Raw genomic sequence first — 23,484 nt, forward strand, 5'->3', positions numbered from 1 at the left:
ATACTTACAAAGCTGCTCCGGTATGCTCAGCTACGTACAAAATTTGTCCACCTACTTACGCCTTATTTTCACCGTAAACTTTACATCCGTATATAAAAATTTTCACATCAGTATTTGGACGGAACGTTCATGTGTGATACTTGTAAAACCAATTTTTACTGACAAATTTTACCATAGGGGAAATTGGGGCACCACCAAACACGGGGTACCACCAAACACTAATTTTTATTTCTAAACTACTTGGACTATCTCGACCATTCCTTCAGTGGACAAGCATCCCTATAGTGCCTATAAATTCCTATAGGTCTTATCCTCTGAAGTCGAATATCCGATTAAAAAATCGCAGTGTTTGGTGGTGCCCCAGTTTCCCCTAATTTTTTACTGACCCTTACCAAATTTTAACAGGGGGTGTCAAAGTCACCCTCACTTACGGTAATTTACAATAAATATGAGCAAGTAAACTCAATATGAGTATGCAGATGAACAAAAAATCATTGCATTTCAAACAGTTTGACGTCGCAATTTAAGAGAGTCTACTGTATAGATAAACATCACGGTAAATGGGGAGAATAGGGCAGTTCAGGCGTGCATAAAATTTTGGAATAATCAATTGATAGTAATATAGGAAATGTGCTGAGCATTTTTAAACAGCATATAGTGAAAAGAAACTAGCTAGACTTTAGCTAGTTTCTAAACTTCAAGTACCTTGTGCCCTAGACACACTTACGACTTAAGCCGAAAGACGACTTAGTGGAAAATGAAGGAAATGTAGTTTGACCATTATTTTTAATATAATTACGCTAAGCCGACTCTCAGCTAATCCTCAGGTCTGTCGAGGCCCTTATACTGCCTCACTCTCCCCTAAAGAAGTTGAATAAATTATTTTTAAAATCATAAGTATTTTTTGCGAGATAATTTTTGACGAACTCTCTTTAGAAAAGCATAGGCTATTAGGAGTGAAAATGAATTTATTGAAGAAAATATCTAATGAACTTGATATTAAAAATTTTCTTCAATATTTCTTCCATTTCTTCCATATTCCGCTTCAATAATATCATGGAAGAATTATATTGATGATATTTGTCTCAGTGTGTAGGGGTAAACAATATTGAAATACAATATGGAAGAAAAACCATCCATATTGAAAAGAATATTGAAGAAATTGCCTACACACTAGATAAATTTCTTCAATAATCCAAATTTATATCCATATATTTTACTAATGTGCAGGCGATTTTCATCCATATTAGATATTGATTGCGAATATTGATGAAATTTTTTCCTAGTGTATAGACAGCTTTAACACACAGATAGTCTATCTATATCTTTATCCGTTTGATATTATTTCTTTATTAGATGGACATTAAAAAACATTTGTGGCATTGCTATCATATTCTCTTTTGCCTTTGAACAATAAATAAAATATGTAAATTGTTTGGAATATTTTTTCTACTTATGCTAATATAATTATGTATATCTCACAGAAACTAGTTAAATTATCATAAGAAAGTTTGCTTTTATGAGTTTAATGAATAGAATTATACGAGAAACTTTCATTGTATTTTCTGTGATTATGGTTCATTGAATTTGGTAAACTTATGATTAAGGCTGGGTAATTATCTTGGAAAGTTTGCAGGTTTGTACGAAAACTAAAGAAAATTAACTTACCAACTAAATAAGGGGATTCTCAAATTATCTGTTCACCTTACCCGTGATATCCTATTCCCAATTATAAACTTTCTAATTAGCGGTATTGTTTCAATTGCTTCTTTCCAATACGTTTCAAATTACAATATGAATATTTGAATTGATATTATTATACTTTGTACTATAATTTTATTGAAGTTTCCCACTTGTTCCCTTAATTAATATTAGAAATTTGCTAGACGATATTAATGGATGGAAAATTAATCGTCCATGTTGCAGAGGTCATATAAAATGTAAACTTTGGCCATTATCGCTATGTGAAAGTTAGTTATATTATGAGAAAATATTGACAGTAGCCTTATTGAACATGCTCCTAAATTAAATTATACCATTAACGAAAGGACAAAGCAAATGGACCTCATATGGTTGTCAATTAAAGGAAAATGGTCCTTTCTGATGAAAGTTTGAGAGCATATTCCCAGCTGGAAATTAAGCAATTCAATTGCTACAACATGAAAAGTTCATTGCGTTCTCTTTGCAAAATGGTGATAAAGTACAATTATAACACAACTTTTTTTTTCTAGTCAACCATCATATAGTATAAGATACTTTCGATACGGGTGTGAGTTTATGCGACAATAATGCTCAAGTTTCTCTTCTCTCTAGTAAAATTAATTTGCTGTAAATTTTCATAACTCTTTGATAAAGCGAATGTGATGGAGATAATGCAGATCAATATTTTTGTAGTAAACTTTAATGGTGGCTGTTATCGAAATATAAAGAACAAAGGATTATGTAAATATTTCATCGTTTTTCGTTTGTATCTAATCTGTGCGAAATTGTCTATCGATTTTCTTTTACATGGTATAGAATATTTCCTCGAATATTATTTAGCATATGAAATATATGGAATTTGGTAAATAAAGAAAGTTTCAGTCATGTCGTAGAGAGACATGATGAAAATTTTCCTTCTATTCTGAATGTGAAGGGAAAATAAATTGTTCAAATAAACTTTATCGAATTGAAATTCAACAAGATTATTCAGCGAGGAAGTTTTTGAGAGTATACTAGCGAAAATTTTCTAGCACATTTTGAAATGAATTTTACCATCAGAAGATTCTGAAGTATCTTCCCATACCCAAAGACTTTTCCCAACACCTCTATACACCAATTTTCCAGACGAAAATTTATCAGTGAGCATATTGTACGTGCCTTGGGAAGATTTTCATGTGGGTGATGGCAATTAGCAAGTATTCTTCCCTCATGTTCATGGCCCTTTTTGCTCCCTGACATCCGCCCTGGCATCCGTAGTCTTAGGATAATTAAATTTTGGGGCAAATTGATTTAATTTCTGTATGTTGTTGATTTCAGAAATTGGTGAATTGAACGAGGATAAAAAGAGGGATCATTGGGTGGTGCACCATGGCAGATATTCAACGGCAATTCCTCTGCCCACGTTTAATTGATTATTTGGCAATTGTTGGAGCACGTGTTAGTTCTGTTCCACGTGCCGGAAATACATCTAATCCACCTGTTCAGGTTAGTACCAGGAATCCTTTATCTTTGTTTTACAGATTTTGTGCAATAGGTTTTGATTGCAAATTATTCACTGATTTTTTTTATTAAAATGATTAAAATATTATATATGAAATATCCAGAAAGCCACTCAGCCATTTTATTCTCCTCTGAAATAGTTAAATTTTAATTAAATGCCATTGGTTTTACATTAATAATTTTAATTGGAAATTTTATTGTTGAAAAGGAATGTTTGAATTTCAGTATAATTGAAATATCCTTCGTGAGATATTATTTCAGCATATTTTCTCATAAAATGTTATTGATAAATATGTAAGGGATTTGAGGAAAAACTCATAATAATTGTGTTTCGTAAAAAAATATATTTTCATCGAGAAAATGTCAGAGTTTACGTAAATAATTAATGATGATAAAAGCACAAATATGACCTAAATTTATTTCAGAGATACAATAAATTAGCAAAATTGCTTCCAAGAATTCTTCATAATGATGTGTATTGGGAACTCAATTATCAAGTGAAATTTCATTCTTTTCAGTACTTTTTTTCATTAAAAAATCTTAGGGGAGTGGTCTAATACTTTAGTGGGCTTTACTTTTGAAACCACTAAAAGGCTGAATTTGCGGTGGACGCTGCTTATGCTATTTCGTAGTGCTTCTTTGTTTAAGATTGGAAATTCACAAATTTTATTATTTTATTTAGCCATTATTGCTAAAAGAGGCGTGGCCAAAAATCCATTTCTAAAATTATTTATTTGTGAAACTAACTGACACAGTATATAATTTCTATCATTCCATACGTATTTAATTTTTAGGTTAAAATCTTTTCGACGAAACAAATAAGAGTAGGAAGTGCTCATAATTTTGGACAGTCTGCTTATAAGCATCGAAGTTCCAAGTTTGAAGTGCGATATTTTCTATACTAATTGACATTTCTTGTTACTATCTTTTCAGAAGGGTTGTTTAGAAACTTAGCAATCTATTTATCGTCGTATTTTTATTAAAATTAGTTTAATTACGTTTAAAAATGAATTGATATGTAGAGGTGACCTTGGCTCTTATTTTGGACAATTTGTTTATTAATTTGGCCAACTTGGCTGTAAATTTGGACAGCTAATCCGCCTCAATAGGATGCCCATTGTTCTTCATTTGATGAACCAATCTTACCAAGTCCTCTTCCTGTTCATGTAAGGGAAACGTAGAATGTTACAAGAAGCTCGGAAACTTTCCATATCATTCATTAAAGTGAGTTGACTTCGATACTCCAAGTACGTGCGAATTCGCTCATTCCCTGACCTTTCCGGGAGCCTTTCAAGGCATTTCTCGCTACATCTCTTTCGTAGAGATGATGCTCCCTTGTTTCTCCAGGCATTTGTCCAACCTAGTCATCACAAAAGCTAAAACTTCACGAAATTTCGTGAGAAAAACACCTGTCCAAAATAAGAATCATCACCTCACTGGTGAATGTCTTAAAAAATTTCCCATTTTTCACACGAAAAATCTAATTCACAAGGCAAATCTCACTTCAGGTCAAAGGTACAAATCATCAGTAACGTGAATCAACACAATATTCAATGAATATTCAATAATATCACTTAAAAACAGCGAACAAACTTTGTTAGTACTTCACCAAAACTAAATAAGACTGAAGTAAGCCACGAAGTTCTGTCATATTTCTCGTAAGCAATTGCTCACACTGAATTTTCAGCAAAGCAATTTCAACTCAAATCATATTCAAATTTTAACGTATTTAGTGTTAAAATCTTCCAAAAACAACAAATATTTAGATAGAATTCATTATTCATCAAATATTGGAATAAAAATCCATCATTTTAATCATTTTATTTTTAGTGTCCAATGTTATCCTCAAAGTGTTCAAAATAAGAAACTGGACAAAATTATGAGCCTTTCCCTTACACAAAAAAATAATTCGTAAAATTCTTCGTAAATGTTTGTGAATTTCTACTGGAAACATAGAAAATGCTTAGGAAAATGTATAATCAATTAAAAATTTCGTAAAAGTTTGTATTTGTTTAACTAATTTTGTAACATTATCACTTAATTTTGTACTTTTACAAGCATTAGTTTGTAAATGTTTGTAAGCACATAGAAGAATGTTTGGAAAATGTTGTCATTTTTCCGTAAATTTTCGTCGAAATTGGTCTATATTTTTATTGTTGCAATCGGTAAGTAAACTAATTAAGAATTATTACCAGGAAAATTTCAGAGGCCAATACGAAGTATTTTCGAAGATACAGGGTTGAAAGCAAAGAAGCACCAAGTAAATTTGCAAGAGTTCCAGCGAATATCCAAAACTTTGGAACGCGTTTTCTCGACCTGATTTTGACAACTCCTTCGAATTGACAGGAAAGATTAAGAAAAAACTTTTTAACTGAATAAAAAGAATGAAGGAAGGCTTATTCTCATCCGAATTAAATGCTCTTTTATTTGAATTAAAACAATGATTGTAAATCTATTTTTGTATTTATATTTTACAGCATGTTAAAGTCAAAATTTTGCCCCTAAACTGCATGTTTTTTGAAAAACCAAGAAAAAAGATACGATTTAATATATAGGGGAAAGTGGGCACCTTTGAAATTGGGATTTTTCACCTATGTGTAATTGGAACTGAGCCATATCAAAATGTAATTTAGCTTCTCAATCTGTTTGTGTACCTAAATTATATCACGATAAGGCTCAATTTTATTTAAAAATAGATGAAAAATCCCAATTTCAAAGGTGCCCCACTTTCAAAGGTGCCCCACTTCCCTCTACCAAAAATTTCAAGAAGATTGGTCGTATCTTCCAAAAAAAGAAAAATTAAGTAGAACAGTTCGTTTCTAACCCCTTAATTAGGTGAACTGTTTTTTAAAGTAAATTTAATTATTTGTTTAATGTTAGGCTTAGTCACATTCCTCTCGTTCAGTACACTGAGAAAAAAGAGAGGCTGCTATTAACTTCTTTTCGTCATAACTTTAATACTTTTTGGTGGAAAAATATATCAACGTTACACCTTTTAAGGGTAAAATCAACATGAAAGAAGAAAAACTTTAACCCATAATACACCTAAAAAAGGTAATATTTACACCGTTTTTGGATCAATACTGCAGGGTACACTGAGAGAAAAAAGAGGCTGCGATTAACTTTTTTTCGTCATAACTTTAACACTTTTTGGGTGTAAAAATATATCAACACTTTTTAATGTTAATTTTACATCTTTTAAGAGTAAAATCAACATGAAAGAAGGGTAACTTTAACCCCCAATACACCTAAAAAGGGTAATATTTACACCGATTTCAGATCAATAATGCAGGGTAAAATTAACATTTCCAGAATGTTATTTTAACTTTTTCGGATTTCTCTCAGTGTAATGTTATTTTTTTTTTCGGATTTTTCTCAGTGTAATAATCCTACCCGATTTGAGAGCTCTCTCCGGTTGAGTTTTTTTCTGTACCGATTCGAAGGTCAGAGAGAACTTTCCTAAAAAATCCGTTGGAAGTTCGAAAGTTTAAACCGACGAGTTTCATTAAATTTAGCAATTTCATGAAAAGGACATTTATTTTAATGAAAATGTAATTCAAACACTCTGCCATCCTGAAATTAAACAAAACTGCACAAAAATTAAATTTTTAAAACAAACATTTATACAGTGCTGTCTCTCTATGCATAACGTGTCGATGCACAGCTTTTGTGTCGGTTGCACTCAAAATCAATTTGTTTACATATTGACAAAGTGAGGTATTTATTTCCTAGGAAATTATATTCTTGGTAACTAATTTTTCTCGTTTTTAATTTTATTAATTTTATTTTCTCTGTATCATATTATATAGTCAAAATAATTCGGGAAATTCTAAAAAAATAAAAAATAAAATAAAATTTATCAAATGAAAGAAAAAATCTGTTAGGAATTTCAAAAAAAGTTGTGCATATTCAGAGATCGGAACTGGCAAAAAAAGTACCCAAACTAAGCATATAGAAGAGAGACACCGCTATACATTACGTTGTTGAAATTTTGTTGACGATTAACCCTTTAACGACGAAACACTTTTTACGGGCTGAAAATCAACAATAAAAATTAAACTGGGAAACATAATCAATGATAAGTTTTACATCTAACTTTGGAAAATCCAACAGATTCTTATTCGATGTATTTTGTGCTTCTATGAACGATAGGGACAAAAATAGCCCAAAAATTTAAGTAACTTTTTTGACAATACCAATGAATTAATATTTTTCGCTTTAATGAAAAGTATTACGTTTGAGTATTGTAGTTTTTATTGCCAAAAGGGTTTTGCTGAAAAAAATATTAGAAGTATAAAAAATAAATAAAATCAGAATTTGAGAATTTAAAAATTCGCCATTTTTGAGCTTAAATATTTACTATATATCAAATAGTTAGAGACTGAAACAAAAAGTGAATTTTTGTGTAGTTTTGTGGAATTTCAGGATGGCAGAACGTTTGAATCTCAATTTTATTAAGATAAATGTCCTTTTCATAAATTTGTTCAGTTTTGTGTAACTCGTCGGTTTAAACGTTCGAACTTCCAACGGGTTTGGTTTTTAGGTAAGTTCCCTCTAATTTACCTTCGAATCGGTTAAAGGAAAAACCTCAACCGGAGAGAGCTCTCAAATCGGGAAGGTTATTACTGAACGATAGGTTTGTGTGGTTTGTGTAGTTTTTCGGATGAACTGAATGTAAGGAATGGATTTCTAATTTTACCTCTAACCGTTTTTGAAGTTAAATATCCATGTAAATTAGATGAATTTTTGTAAGGATTTAGATTTTTTAACTGATCAAAATAAGGTAAAGTACCCTTTATTCGACCGGTTCCTCTATTCGACCGGTAGATTTATTTATTCAATTTAATTATATTTGCTATAATATTTTGTGTATGATCTAACATTAATAGGTCAATTATTCTTTAAATAATACGAATCAGTGACAAATTCATAGAAATTGATGAAATTCACCATCAAATATTCAAAAATTGACCCACCGGTCGAATAGAGGAACCCGGTCGAGTAAGGGTATTTTACCTTATAATATTTTGTTGACAAATTAATTTTTTATTGCTTTTATCTTTCGCTCTCCAAAGAAAATTATTCGTATTTTTTTTAAAAATTAGAATGCAAAAATAGGCTTCATTCACAAGTGAATGTGTGTGAAACAAATCAAGGATCAGTTTCGAACGTTTCGAAAGCCAAAGAAAAGGAATTACTTTTCGTTTCGTCCTCATGGTGGCCGAAATACTTCCAGTTAGAATTTAGAAATGTCTCGGGTGTCAAAATGTATTTGTTTTTACTTAATTTGTACTAAGGAAAATTATACTGTAATACTTTCAACTGCTTCTTAATGTGATATTACATAAATTAATCTCACCTTGCATGTGAAAAATTTAGTTTGAAAATTCGAAACTGAATTTGAATTCTTCGAACATCAATGCTGTTCTGTGCAAATAGATTTCCATTTACCTTTTATCCAAAACGCTTTTGGAGTATTAAGTCTCATAGACAATGAGTGTGCCAATAAATTGAATTGAAAATTGAATTGATATGACTATAGAAGACTAGTGCATGTTGACACTTGAAAAACTTCTAAATTCGAACAGGAAATAATTCAGCCACCCTGCGGACGAAATGGAGAAGTAAAAATATTTTTATTTTGATTTTCGAAACTGATCTTCGCATTTATTCTTACGGAATGTGGAATTTGGAATGTGGCATAAATTAGTACCACAATTTTATACGTTTATATAAAACATAAAACATATTTGAACTTGCTCATAACGACGCTATGTATGCATTTACCCAGAGGCATTTGAAATTTTTGATCCTTTTTCTTAACCTTTTATCGACTTTGTGTCTTGGAAAATATTTCTTTGAGGTACTTTATCTTTCTATGGAATTTTGTAATACAATTCCAAGTTAAATTAATGTGCAAAGGGATAATAAATTTCATATCGGAATTAAATCAACGAATATATCCTCTTTAAAACTATGATAAAGTTATCTATTGATAAGCTGGGGAGAAATGCATAGGATGGAGTACTTCATGATTGAGTTTGAAATCTATTTTGAGAAAATTGATTGTGTTATATGTCCTATGATCGTATCTATAATGCTCATAATAGAGGAGAAAATGGAAAATGGCTCTGATTAATGGAAATTTTATGGAAGTACGTATGTGTATGTATATGGTATTATTGGTATTTATCGCATATCCGATGAATTGACTGCTGCTGAGTGGCGCCAGAAATGGAAGAGAAGAAGGCCTTTTGAGTGTCTCTCAATTGATGCCATTTTCTGCCCACTCTATAAAATGCAAAATCCCTTTTTTCTTCAGATTCCTGAACTCCTCCGTCGCTATCCGCCGTCAGATCATGCAGATTTTCCACTCCCACTGGATATGGTTTATTTTTGTCAGCCAGAAGGATGCGTGAGTGTTGGGCCAAGGAGGACGGGGTCAGCCATTAGGGACGCCTCATCATTTGTCTTTATGCTGACTGATAAGGATTCGGGCAAAACACGCTATGGTATTTGTGTGAATTTCTATCGACCTGTTGAAAAGGCCGTACCCACTAGTACGGCCGTTGTGACAGGAAGTCGACGTGGTAGGAGTTCTGCCCTGAGAAGGGAATCATGGCGAAAATCCATGGAGAGAAGTTCCGATTCGGCTTTTTCAAGGTGACTTTTAGATAATTGGAAATGTATATTTAATGTTGTACCATGGTCTTCATTTTCTCTCGGTTTTTTTTTACCTGATTAATTTTAATGGGAATATCTTTGACGTCTACAAATGAGATTACCAGAGCTTAGTATATTTAAATGGAGGATTAAATAGGTTTTGCAAAATATTTGGTTATTAAATTGTCATTTCATTAAGAATATGATAATTTAATCCTTGTTTAATCGAGGGGGAAAACCGGGAAAACATATTTTTTAATACAAATATTGTGAATTAATTGTCTAAAGGGAGGTCGTGTTTAGATTCAGAAGTATGTTCAAAAAATTATTTCACAAAATTTTTAATTGAATTAGGGGAAGTGCTCATAATTTTGGACAGTCTGCATATAAGCATCGATATCCTAAGTTTGAAGTGCCATATTTTCAATACTAATTGACTTTTCTTGTTACTCTCTTTTCAGAAGGATTGTTTAGAAACTTGGCAAGCTATTTATCATCTCATTTTTACTAAAATTAGTTTTAATACGTTTAAAAATGAATTGATATGTAGAGGTGAATTTGAGTCTTATTTTGGACAACTTGGTTATTAATTTTTACAACTTGTCTGTAAATTTGGACAGATAATCCGCCTCAACAGGATGCCCATTGTTCTTCATTTTATGAACCAATCTTACCAAGTCCTCTTCCTGGTCATGTAAGGGAAACGTGGAATGTCACAAGAAGCCCAGAAACTTTCCATATCATTCATTAAAGTGAGTTGACTTCGGTACTCCAAGTACGTGCGGATTCGCTCATTCCCTGCCCTTTCCGGGAGCCTTTCAAGGCATTTCTCACTGCATCTCTTTTGTAGAGATGATGCTCCTTTGTTTCTCCAGGCATTTGTCCAACCTAGTCATCACAAAAGCTAAAACTTCACGAAATTTCGTGAGAAAAACACCTGTCCAAAATAAGAATCATCACCTCACTGGTGAATGTCTTAAAAAATTTCCCATTTTTCACACGAAAAATCTAATTCACAAGGCAAATCTCACTTCAGGTCAAATGTACAAATCATCAGTAACGTGAATCAACACAATATTCAATGAATATTCAATAATATCACTCAAAAAAAGCGAAGAAGCATTGTTAGTACTTCACCAAAACTAAATAAGACTGAAGTAAGCCACGAAGTTCTGTCATATTTCTCGTAAGCAATTGCTCACACTGAATTTTCAACAAAGCAATTTCAACTCAAATCATATTCAAATTTTAACGTATTTAGTGTTAAAATCTTCCAAAAAGAACAAATATTTAGATAGAATTCATTATTCATCAAATATTGGAATAAAAATCCATCATTTTAATCAATTTATTTTTAGTGTCCAATTTTATCCTCAAAGTGTCCAAAATAAGAAACTGGACAAAATTATAAGCATTTCCCCTATAGGGGAATATGAGGCAAATTGTAACAAAATGGGTCAATTTTATAACAAAAAATTGCCGCTGTATAACTTCGCTGAAGATTATCTTATTCTTTTGAAACGAAATATGATCGTGTGGTAGGGTTACCATTTGGGGGCGTTCCAAACGTTGGCGGATAGGATCTGACTGTAGCTAGAAACCTGCTTTATAAGTTTGTTTTTAAATTGATACAGCCTCGTATAGATATTTTTGCATCTATGGGAAATACTTTGTGAATACTGAACCGCGGACCATCCCAAAACCCATGTCTCCTGAGTAAGGAGGCCTGTGACTTCCATATTCCATCCTGTTGAATTGATGTATTCAATTCGCGAGACATTGGACAAGCTTTTGCTTCAACCGCTGAAGAAATTCAAAAAAAAATTCAAATGGTCAAATGTAGCTGGATTTCTGTGCAGTTAATATATTTCAATTGGAAAATTATCCCTCTACAATTTTGTTGAAGAATATTTCTCTCTTTTAACGAGAAAAGTGATTCTTAATGTAGAGCGTACGGCCTATTCGACACATGTCAACCCAGTCGATGGCCGTAACTCACCAATCCTAATCCTTTATTCCTTTGATACGTCGAACCCTTATACCATTTTTATCGGTGTTGAAATGTTGTTTTGGGGCTCTTAATGTTTAGTAACTGTCCTCAGTCTTCAGTGAGTAAGCAGCAGTGGCTCTGGACAGTTTTCTCTCATAAAGTTATTATTCAATCGTATATCCATATCGCACGTTTATTATTACAACGGCGTATCTCGGTTTTTGTCGATTTTGAGTTATTATTGTTTTCTAATAGGAAATTTATTAAATATTCATTATATGTAATAATCTCAACAACTTTGTTAAAAATATTTTTAATAATTTCAAGTATTTGTCAAGCCTGCAAAATAAAAGTAGCGTACAAGTGGTGTATGATTATTTACCTGGAGGACTTTAATGTTACAATGGCGTTTTTCGTGGAATTATACGCCACTATTCCACTGATGATGAATCCTACGCCACTGTATCACTAAACGGCATTCATTTTTTTGACATTTAGAGAAAAAAGGCATATGAACAGTGACAACATAACCTCATTCGTGCGTGTATTTATTTGGTTTACAGAGAAAAGTCGCAAGATTTTGTGAATAATATTATGATTTATTGTGCTTAATCAAAAAAAGTGGGATTACTAAATAAAAATGAATGAAACGTGATCTTATTTCTTTGTGTCAAGGAAATCTCATTCCAAAGAAGTATCACACATTTTATCAAAATCTTAATTAAAAAAAAAACTTTGCAAAGCTACAACGAGATCTGAAAAAATGAAATGAATTCATCAAAAAATAAATTGAAGAATAAATAAATTACACAACTTTTTGCATTTGACTTTTAAGGATCTATGATTTTTAAAATTAATTTAACATATTTTGTAGTCAAGTATACCGAAGAGATACTGCTTAAGTGCAGGAAAAATAATTCTGTTAAAAAGGCTAAACAAGAGACGTATGTTAAAATTTCTGTCTGAATTTTTGGTATTATGTCCTGGACACACTTACGACTAAAGTCCAGAGACGACTAAGCTCGTTCATAGCCAAGTCAGTTCCTGACATAAACGAGGCTTAACATTTTCTGGCACTCACAAAACATAACTTTCGTGGATTTTTATGCAAATATTTCTACTGAAATGCACAAGTAGTCCTTTGAAAATGAAACTACTTTTAAATTTACTTCACAATTCACGTATAACAACAAGAATTATTCACTAGAATCGCCTAAATTGGCTAAAGTCGCGAATTAACTTCCAACTTAAAAATAATTGTAATTAACAATAATTATTGGACGTGTACTGAGACATGATATTACAAATAGTTTAATTTTCAGAGGAGTATTAGTGCATTTCAGTAGAAATATCTGCATAAAAACCCACGAAAGTTATGTTTTTGTGGATACCAGTGAATGCTATTCCTCGTTCTTAGTGTGTCAGGAACTGACTTGGCTATGAACTAGCTTAGTCGTCTCTGGACTTTATAGTCGTAAGTGTGTCTAGGGCATTACAGTGGCGGATTTTTTTTGGTAATATTGTCACTTTTAGTGTAAAAGTGACGGTCAATTTTTAATTTTTTTTTATAATAATATTTTTGATCAATAAAAGTCGGACATTTCGACTCCTACATATATGGACAGTTCAGTAGAATCACATACTAGCAATTTTGAAAGTTTATTTGAAGAAAATATTCAAAATATAATAAAATTTAGTTTTTGAAGCCGTATCCTGAAAAATGCTGAAATCCGACATACGCCATTTGTAATAAAAAACACGTGCGATATGTTGGAAGAATCTTCTGATCGTAGATCGCTCAGGAGCGCCTTCCCTTGACCTAACGGTCTTGCCTATCGTGCCACTGAGATCCTCATTCTCATGAAGTGAAAAATGGGTGGAAGGTTAAGTTTTTCAATTTCCGTCTATAAATCTTAATTACATTTAGGTGAGCCCTATCAGGGCTTACATTAAGTATTTTTCCAAAACCGTTTTTTTTTTCTTTTCAAAAAGAGGCAGAAAAGGCGAACTGGAGACGATGTAGGTTAAATAAGTGTCCCTTAGCGCAGATTTTGGATGAAGGAATAAATTCTTGAAGGAAAACTCTTCGGAAAACTCTAAAACTGACAACGGATTTGTATGCAAGATCCAAGTATTATTCGAAAATTCATAAATGAATTTTGGAAAATTAATTAATAAATTGGTTAAAGGTAACCATGAGATCTCCTGAAAGAAAAATATTCTGATAAGTCGGCTAAAATTTTTTAATCTTTTTATATTTTTATACAAAGTTCTTTAAGACTATCTATGGTAAAATTTTGGTGCCTTCTATCTTGAATAATTTGCACTAATTTCCTCCATGTTGCCCTGTCAAATCAAATTTATTTCGCTGACATTTGAATATAGAATTTCAACAATTTTAAATAAACAATTAAAATAGGATAAAATTTAAGCCATAACGTGATATCCTGCCTTAATATAAAAAAAATAAAAATCTGAAAATTACGTTTAGAAAGCTGGAATTTTCCCCTAGATAATTTTCCACTGGCCCTTAATCGAAGTAATTAATAAATTACACAGTAAAAAATCGTGTAAAAAAAATAACGCGTAATTTCCAAATTACCACTAAAAAAATTGTAAATTTTAATTTTTACCACTATTAAAATGGTAAATTTTGTGTAAAAAATAATTTGTGTAAAAATTTTCAGCGTGTAATTCAAAAATGTAATTTTACCATTATTCAAGTGGAACTGTGTCACTAAAAAAGTGGTAAAAATTCCACTGCGTGTAAAATTTGGTGCGTGTAATTGAAAACGTGTAAATTCGCCATTACAGTTTGACAGCTGCTAGAAGCATCCACATGGGTGAGTATTTTCTCCTGTTTTTTGAGTTTGTATGCCCTAATTTTGATTAAAGAATATCAAATCCTTTAAGAAAAAAGTGAAATACATCATCTCAGTGCGGATATCCAAGTTTTATTGCGAGAAATTGTGAAAAAACCAGTGTGAAATTATACCGTGGTGCTTGGCGTCACTTTGAGTTTTTCTGTCCGTATTTTGTCCAAGTTTTCTGTCTCAAAGGGCATGTTTTGGTCAGTGGTGGCCCCCAAAGTAGCCCCAAGTGTGATCATCATTCCTGTAGTGAAATCCTTTAAAAATACGGTGCGAAAACTTGCATTTATTTCAATGGATTTTGAACATGTTTCAACTTGTCACAACTCCACATATTTTCTCCGAAATAGACGATTTTCCTTAGTGTTTTGTACTGTGGAGCACTCCTGTGCTCTTTTAGTGGGTCCATAATGCATCCCACAGTGATCCCCACATGTTAAAGTGATTTATTTTAAACTTATTTTTCCATTGTAGAATCCCTCCAATCGAGCTTCTGTCATTCCGGGAACAATTTCCCTTAGTGCCCTAATTTTGGGGCACACCACTGACAATCTGTGACTTCCACGGTTTCTACGGCAATATCCTTTTATACAATTTAGTTTATTATATATTTACAGAGCAAAGTGGATCATGGGGATGGACCACAAGACGAGAAGAGGGTCCGAAGGTTGACTAAATGGCAGAAGACGAAATGCAGCAATGAATAAGGAGGTGAAGGAGGAATAGTTGGTGGAGCAGTGAAGGCAGCCAACAGCCCCCTAAGGTTATAGTTTTTTTTTAATGTTCGTCGTGTCTCAATCTTTTCATGATCGTTTAAATATTGTTCCCGGAATAGCAAATTTTCCTTTTCAATCTCTTATATTTTGTAACATATTTTTTTTACAGATTTGCCCCCAAAGTCACATCTTCTTCGGGACATCAGCTGTTTTAAATGAAGGAATCTGAAGGGAATGGAAAATGGAGGAGGAGCAAGGAATAAATAGCAAGGAAATAAATAAATAAGCAAGGAATAAATAGCAAGGAATGGCAGTAGCAAAATTGTTATTTTAAAGGAAATTAATATTTTGTATAAAAAAATTACAAGGTAATAAAATTACACGTTTGCAATTACAAGTTTTTATATTTTACACGCAGCACTTTACACAAAAATCAAGGTTACATTCTACATATTACACGGAAAAAATTACACGCAAAAGGTTACTCGCTGAAAATTACACGCTAAAGAAATTACACGTTTCCCAAAATTACCACTAAAATAGTGATGCAGAAAATTACCCACTATTTTAGTTGTAATTTTTTTTTACTGTGTAGTTTAAAGTTTCTGAAGACCATGGTATTAATAGGGTTTACATGAACCCTTTACAGTAAATTAGGTGTTGTGTGGCACCTTCAGGAAGATTGAAACGACAATCTTGGGTTAATAGCTATGGCATGTTGACGTCTTCCAGTGACCATCGGAGCAGCAATGTAGCTCCAAGTGATTCCGATCGTGATTGCCCAAGTCGTCGGGATTCTGATCCACCGCAGCACACGCGACTGAGTGTAACGCATCCGGGTGCTGGAGATTCAGAATCTGGTGGTAGTCATTCACCGTCACCACGTGCTAGCCGAAGACGTGCTAAAGTCCGAAATCATTCGCTAACATCACTGTGTTTGCTCTCCCATCATCCCTTCTTCAGTACCTTTCGTGAGTGTCTATTTATCCTGAAGAAGCTGATAGACGCCTGCAATGAATCTTCGAGTCCACGTCGTGTGGGTGCCTCCAAACAAATTGGCAGGTGAGTAAAAAAAAAGTATTAACTGTTTAGGGCAAGACAGCTACGAGAGAGCTCTAATTAAGACAATACAAATGTTGAAAAGAAATGTTTCATGCCCTTTGGCAAGGGTATTTTGCTGAAGCATTGAGATTGGGATTGGAAGTGTATATCTAAAAGCAATAGGGACAACAATGAGTGGTGTTTATATACCTTCCCCCTTCCAACAAAGGACAAGTTATGTTGGCGTAAAATACAGTGTCAAGAGTCGAAAGATCATCAACCCCAAGATATTTCATTACTCCCCTGTGGCACATTCCAGCCTGCAAAAGTTCACTGGCATGTGTCACAAAATATTACATTTATCGTCCTTTTTCGGTGATTTTTTACAGATAATTTGTAGACGGTGCTTACAGGTCAATGGGCTGGATATAATACAAGATGCATTTTTTTTTAAATGTATTTTGTTATCTTTAGGGTGAAAAGTTAAGTCTAACAATTGGGTTTTTTTTAAAGTGAGAATGCCAATTGATACAAAATGTAAAGAGGTAAATGAAGAAAAAGGTCTCTACACTACAGTGGAACTTCTTTTATTTGTGCTTATTTATTGAATAATTCGAATAATTATTAATTTAGTTGAAAAACGAAATCAAGCATATCGTAAAGTTCTTTTCATTTCTTCACATCCGAACTATTTTGCCCAAAATAGCTAAAGTACAATGCAATTGAATTTCGGACAAAAGACAAAAACCAATAATAAGCCTGGATAAGTTTATGGTAGATTAGATTTTTACAGGAGACATTGGAGTGTCGGGGATTAATCATTGCGTCTGAAGTCTCAGCTACAACGTACTAAAATTTAATCGAAATCGGTTAATAAACAGAAGTAAGATATAGATAGGGTAAATGTCCTAATTCTAAACCATTTCCAGACGCTTTAACTTTGACAGAAGATTCAGCACATTAAGTTCATATTTTTTCTGAAGAGAATTACATAAATTTGCTCCTTGACTCTTCTAGAATGTTACTGTTTAGTGAAAATTCTTTAAATGGAATTTGAAAACTTCTTAAATACAAGAAAAATATGCGAGCGTAAAATGCTTCTATTGGAAACGAATTAATCCAAATGGAGACAAGGGAAATTTTCTAATTGGAGACAAACAGTGTTAGTGAAATCGCGACGAAAGGCTTCCAAAACCTTGTTGAGTTGCTCCTGAGTGCAGGATTTGTTCTTATTCCTGGTCTTTTCTCCTTTCCCATCTAAAACAATAAGAAAATCTCTCAAAAAAATCATATTTCCGGGGCTTCCTATTGAAGCATTTGCAGACACTTCAGAGAAACCCTTTTTGTTCACGAAATAGGTAATTATTTCATTTGAAAACTTCACATCCCGTTAACAATAAGAATTAGCACTTAATTTAACTAAAATTAGTCAGAAATATGACATAAATCTTAAACAAAACGAATAAACAACAGTCACCTTTTTGTGTTTTTCTTTGGAAAACATGGTCGATCGATGAAAAATTCGATGGTGAAAAAGATACACTTATACACTTTCGTTTTATACAAATTTGTTCCCGAAATTTGAAACAGAATTTGTTGCACTCGGCTCTTTTGTTCCCACTGTCAGGAACACATTGATACATATTTTTTATAATAATATTATTCCTACAACTGTAACATATTTGTTCCAAAAATTTTCGGTGTCCGTGGACGAGGTAATTTTTGGAACGAAATTGTTACTCATATGGGGTATCTTTTTGTTCCCAATGTCGGGAACAAATTCGTGTAAAAGCTTTCGTCTTAGAGTTAAGGCCTATACTTCAGTCGAGATGGATTTCGCTGGCGAAAGTTCATAAGGAACATCAAATAAAAATCAACTTGAGAGTGTTTTATACAGACGCGTGCATGACGAAATCATATACGAGTGCTGGTAGCAGGAGGGGAAGGGAATCTCGAATTAAAAAAGTGGAACCATGTAGCACGAAAATTGCCACAGATTTGGCGTCCTCCTCGCTTCATTGGGGACGGATGACTGAGTGTGAGAGGAGGATACGATTTTATACTAGACGAGCTATTTTTTGGAGCAAATTCGTTACTAATATTGGGTATCTTTTTGTTATTCCTAGAAGGTACAAATTTATTCCAAAAAATTTCGGTGTCCGTGGACGAGAGCTATGATTTTGAACAAATTCGTCACTAATAGTGATTATGTTTTTGAGTCTCGTAAAATGAACAAGATTGTGCCGAAATTTTTTACCGCGTAATTAGCGAAAAGACGACCCAGTTAGTGTACGCTGACTTATTTCAGTATTATCATTATTTTATAAAATTTCTCTAATATTTTTGATAATTTTTTTTATAAGGGAAGAGTACCCTGGATCGGAATGTTAAGAGATATACTCCGTATTTAGTTGAAAATACAATCCTCAAAACACTATTTGATATTTTTATGTATGCTTATTGGTATATTAGTGATCCCTTTAACTATATCTGCGCATTTGAATTTTTAATTTTTACAATAAATTAATAAAAAAATATGTGTAATTGCAAACTTGCACTCTGCACCTCGGATCGTCACGAATTTAATCTGGTATCTCACGGAAAATTGGTTTTGTGAATTAAATTTGAGCTAATGCTGTGCATTCTTGTGAGAGTTAAACGCTAAAAAGCAGCTAATAATTTTTAAAAATTTATTTGATTTGGAGCAATAATGCGGTATTAACCTGACCGATCCAAGGAACACTGCCGATCGCTGGTGCTCTTCCCTTATTATGTTTTATGAATGAAACAGTGAATAATTCTATGGATTTAGAAGAAGTAAAAAAGAATTTCATCAGTTCAAAAACAAGCGTTTAAGTAGCACTCTTCGGAAAACGATCCAGTAACCCCACCTTACTTTATATTAAGAAAAAAAATGATAGTAGCATCGTACTTTTCCGGATTTCCAGGGATAACGTGTGGACTGTTCTCACTGGTCAAGTGACTGAGGCCACACCCTCAATTGTGATACACGATGTGAAGGAGATTGAAACATGGATCTTGCGTCTCCTATCAGCTCCGGTGCCTGTACCAGGCTCCACGCGAATTGAAGTGGAAGTCCTCTCAAATAGCGTGCATGAGCCCCTGTTGTTTGCTCTGCCTGATCATACACGTTTTAAGCTAGTGGACTTTCCACTTCATCTGCCACTGGAGCTTCTCGGGGTGGACACATGCCTCAAAGTTCTCACGTTGATATTGCTGGAAAATAAGGTGCTCTTTCAATCACGCGATTATAATGCACTGTCGATGAGTGTGATGGCATTTGTTACAATGATCTATCCACTTGAGTATATGTTTCCGGTGATACCGCTCTTGCCGACGTGCATGAGTTGTGCTGAACAGCTTCTGCTAGCACCTACGCCATTTGTTATTGGCATTCCAGCATCATTTCTGCTCTATAAAAAGAACTTTAGGTGAGGATTACTCTTGAACTTTTTGGTAAATTTAATTATAAATCAAATTAAAACATACTAGGCTCCCCGATGATATTTGGCTGGTGGATTTGGATTCAAATAAGTTAACATCAACGGGAGCTGTTGGTGATGAAATACCACCACTGCCTGAACCTGAAGGGACCATTCTCAAGAACCACTTAAAACAAGTAAGTCCTTTTCCTTTAGTGTCCTTGTGTCTCTCTCATATTCAGACACTCTATTCAATGCTGTGTGGTACATTTTAACAGTGTTTACTAATTTCTCTTTTGGATTTCTGTACATAAAAGTTTAAAAAAAAAACACTTCTCAAATGACGTCACAGAATAAGACAAATTGAATGGAATGTCTCTTTTGTGTGAAACACATTTAATTTATTATTTAATTTATCTAACTTGTTTTCTCTATCAATTCTTATTGTCTCCTATTTAATTTTTTTGTCAAAATTATATTAAAGCAAAATTTATTTTCCCAGGAATTTCAGTTGAGATCCTTTAAATAGATTCAATATTATATTATTTATGTGAAACCAAAAGAGCTAAGCTGGAAAATCAATTAAACATTTCCACATTGCGTTTAATGTGGTTTGTTTGTCGACTCTATGAGATTGAATCCTTTGATGTTTGTGGTTTTTCTATTGCAGCTTATGTATCATGTTTTAAATTAATTTGCAGCAACAAGTGAATAATCCTAGATCACACATAAAAGTTCACAATGATAGTCTTACTTTAAAGGAGCAATTAAACTAGTCATCTTAAATCTTAAATTGCAATATTTTTTCCAGATAAGCACTTTATAAATTACGACTATCAACTTTTTTTATTATTTTTTTCACCGTTAGTAAAAGAGAAATTAAAACAGAATCTTGAAAACGGAGAGAACGGAAGTGTTTTTTCCCATAAACTTTGTTAATGCATTAGAGAGGTAGCTTCTTATATCTCCTGTTCTTGCATCTATTCTTTTAAAGGAACTGATGATAAAACGGAAAGTAATTGAACTTTCCTTTATACAATAAAATTTTTAATCCATTGTGTAGCTATTAATAGCCAAACACAGAACAGAAGGGGATTTTTATAAGTGTTCCCGACATGGGTAATACAAGAAAGATATATGCGGCGATTTTCGCTGAGCATACTAGCTCAAATAACTTTCTGGTCAGCTCCTATTCTCTCTCAAAAACTATTACTACGATCACGACACATTTTTTCTTTCCCACATCCGGCTCGAAGGACCAACAGATGTTTTAGGGCTCACCATGAAAAGAAATAGAATCACAATTATTATTCCTGATGCATAACTCAATTCTGTATGAAAAATTGTGAATGTGGAAAATTATAAAAATGATAAATTAATGCGGAAAATTATAAATTATTTATTTCGGAAAATTACAAAAACCTGAAGTTTAGTGAGTTACTCAATTATGCACAGAGGCTGTCAGGCTGTTTATATTCATGCTATTTACAATGCCCGACTAAAATGACCCAATGCTTTGCAGTTTTGTATAAATAATTAAATATTTCATTATCTAACTGTGTTATCACACTTGCACATTAAAATTTTAATATGATTCACATTAATTGTCGCTGGTGAGAGTCCAAATGTGTAATTTGTGTGTTTGAATCATTTTATATTCAAAATTTGATCTATATTTGTTGATAAAAAGGTAGACTTGGCCCGCAAAATTTGATATAAATTGATTTATAGCATTAATGCGAAAAATTAATGCGATTTTCTCTTTAATTTTTTAATGTGTAAATTTTTTATGCTTTAGGTAAATTTAAACTCATTTTTGCAGGCCAAGTCCACTTCTTTATCAATCAATAGAAAAACTTCAAATATTAAGTGACTCAAAGACACAAATAACATATTTGAACGCTCACAAGCGACAATTAATGTGAATCACATTAAAATTTTAATGTGCAAGTGTGATAACGCCGTAATTCTTATACCATCTTCATTTTTTTCATTCAAAGCTTTATTCTAAAGCTACTAAATGTGTCTTGCAAAGATTTTTTGAAAAAAGCACATACATTTTTTTAAGAGCCTTTTAAAAGTGTAAGCATCCGGCTGCTTTTACCGGTACCGTCAAAAAGCCGTTCTTGGCCCTAAATTTTTTGCACGTAAAATTAACGTAAATCAGGATGCAACATAAATGGCTTCCGGTATTTTTTGGCTTAAGACAATTTGTAAAGTAAAAAATGCTCATTTAAAGAAAATGAATAGGCCATATAGACAGTAATTCGACTACATATCTGTGCTCTATCAAAAATTCAAAAATTCTTTTTCAGTGAGGTCTACACAGTTACCTAACCTATAATATCGATCAAAACCGATAGCTTAACTAAACATCAGTTCCAGGAAAGAACGATAAACCATGAACAATTCAATTATTATTCGGAAAGTTATTCATTGGAAAGTTCTCTTATTTTTTTCTTAATTTGAGCTGATAAATTATGTTCTTAGATGGTTACACTATTCAAATGGATTTTGTAATGGTTAAACCCCGTGTTTGAAAAAGCCTTCCGGTGCCCACATAAGTAATAAAATTATCTAAGAATCAAATTTTTAAAATTGTCTTCTCTTATAAATAGTTTTCATTTTTCTGTAACTAAGTGTTACATTACGATTTTACACACATTACTAAGTGTTATTTTACGATTTTGTTTTTCTTATAAGAAAATTCCATATGAGATTCTTGAAAAGTATATTTTATAAAATGTTTGATTTAAAAAGGTAGGGAAAACTGGATTTAATCCACAAAAGGGGTGGCAAAGCGTCCCAGGCTTTGCGAAATGCTCGAACTTGTAACTTAGATGCTATACCGCAAAAGTACTTTCGCATCATTTACCGTTTACAGATTCTAAACCGATTTGAATCGATTCATAAATCTCTCGAAAGATCCCCAAAATAGTTTTAAAAATAATAGGATTGATTTTCAGATAAAAATTTTTTATCGGTTATAAACCAGTTCATTACCGATTCAAAACCGATTGGAACTGGTTTAGTTTTGTCGGAAATTCCAAGACGTTTCCAACGAGCCCAACCCCATTTGCTTGATAAATGCGCACTCTAGTGTGTTTTTAAGACCTTGAAAAAACCATTATTAGGAATGTTTCAACGGTATTTTCGTATATGGATGAAATGTTCGCCTGGATAATCTCTAAAACATATCCAAAAATGAAAAATAAATCGCACGACGCGTTTTTGAGCAATCCCAAAAAACATAGTTTTAGTGAGGCAGGGGAAGGGTGGGGGAAATGAGGGGCATGTTAACGATCCTTGGGTCGACTAATGGGGGGTCCCCCGAAAGTCCCAAGTCTCTATCTCTAACTGTTTGGCCTCTAGAGCTGATGACAGCCGGACGGACAGACGGACAAACAGCGTGACGACATTTCTCAGAAATCGTCTGAAACGTGAAGATTTGTTAAGAAAAGTGGTCTCCGGGGGGTGGAAGGTGGACACTTTTGGGGGGGGGGTGGTGAAAAAATTGAGGGATTATATATGCTGCTCTCTCTACAGAGTTCGAGCAGTAA

At 33.0% G+C, this 23,484-nt stretch overlaps 1 protein-coding gene across 1 annotated transcript in view; it reads left to right on the forward strand.

The window, feature by feature from the left end:
- Positions 1 to 23,484, forward strand: part of LOC129805575 (MAP kinase-activating death domain protein) — a 70,178-nt gene that overhangs the window by 4,775 nt on the left and 41,919 nt on the right. Inside the window, exons 2-6 of the mRNA XM_055853576.1 lie at positions 3,019 to 3,186; positions 9,524 to 9,864; positions 16,173 to 16,502; positions 19,430 to 19,933; positions 19,995 to 20,121. Coding sequence (XP_055709551.1) covers positions 3,070 to 3,186; positions 9,524 to 9,864; positions 16,173 to 16,502; positions 19,430 to 19,933; positions 19,995 to 20,121 — 1,419 coding nt within the window. The 5' untranslated portion in view covers positions 3,019 to 3,069. The remainder of the gene's footprint in view (positions 1 to 3,018; positions 3,187 to 9,523; positions 9,865 to 16,172; positions 16,503 to 19,429; positions 19,934 to 19,994; positions 20,122 to 23,484) is intronic.

This window comes from Phlebotomus papatasi, chromosome 3 (assembly GCF_024763615.1).
Source record: "Phlebotomus papatasi isolate M1 chromosome 3, Ppap_2.1, whole genome shotgun sequence".
Taxonomy (NCBI): Eukaryota; Metazoa; Arthropoda; class Insecta; order Diptera; family Psychodidae; genus Phlebotomus; species Phlebotomus papatasi.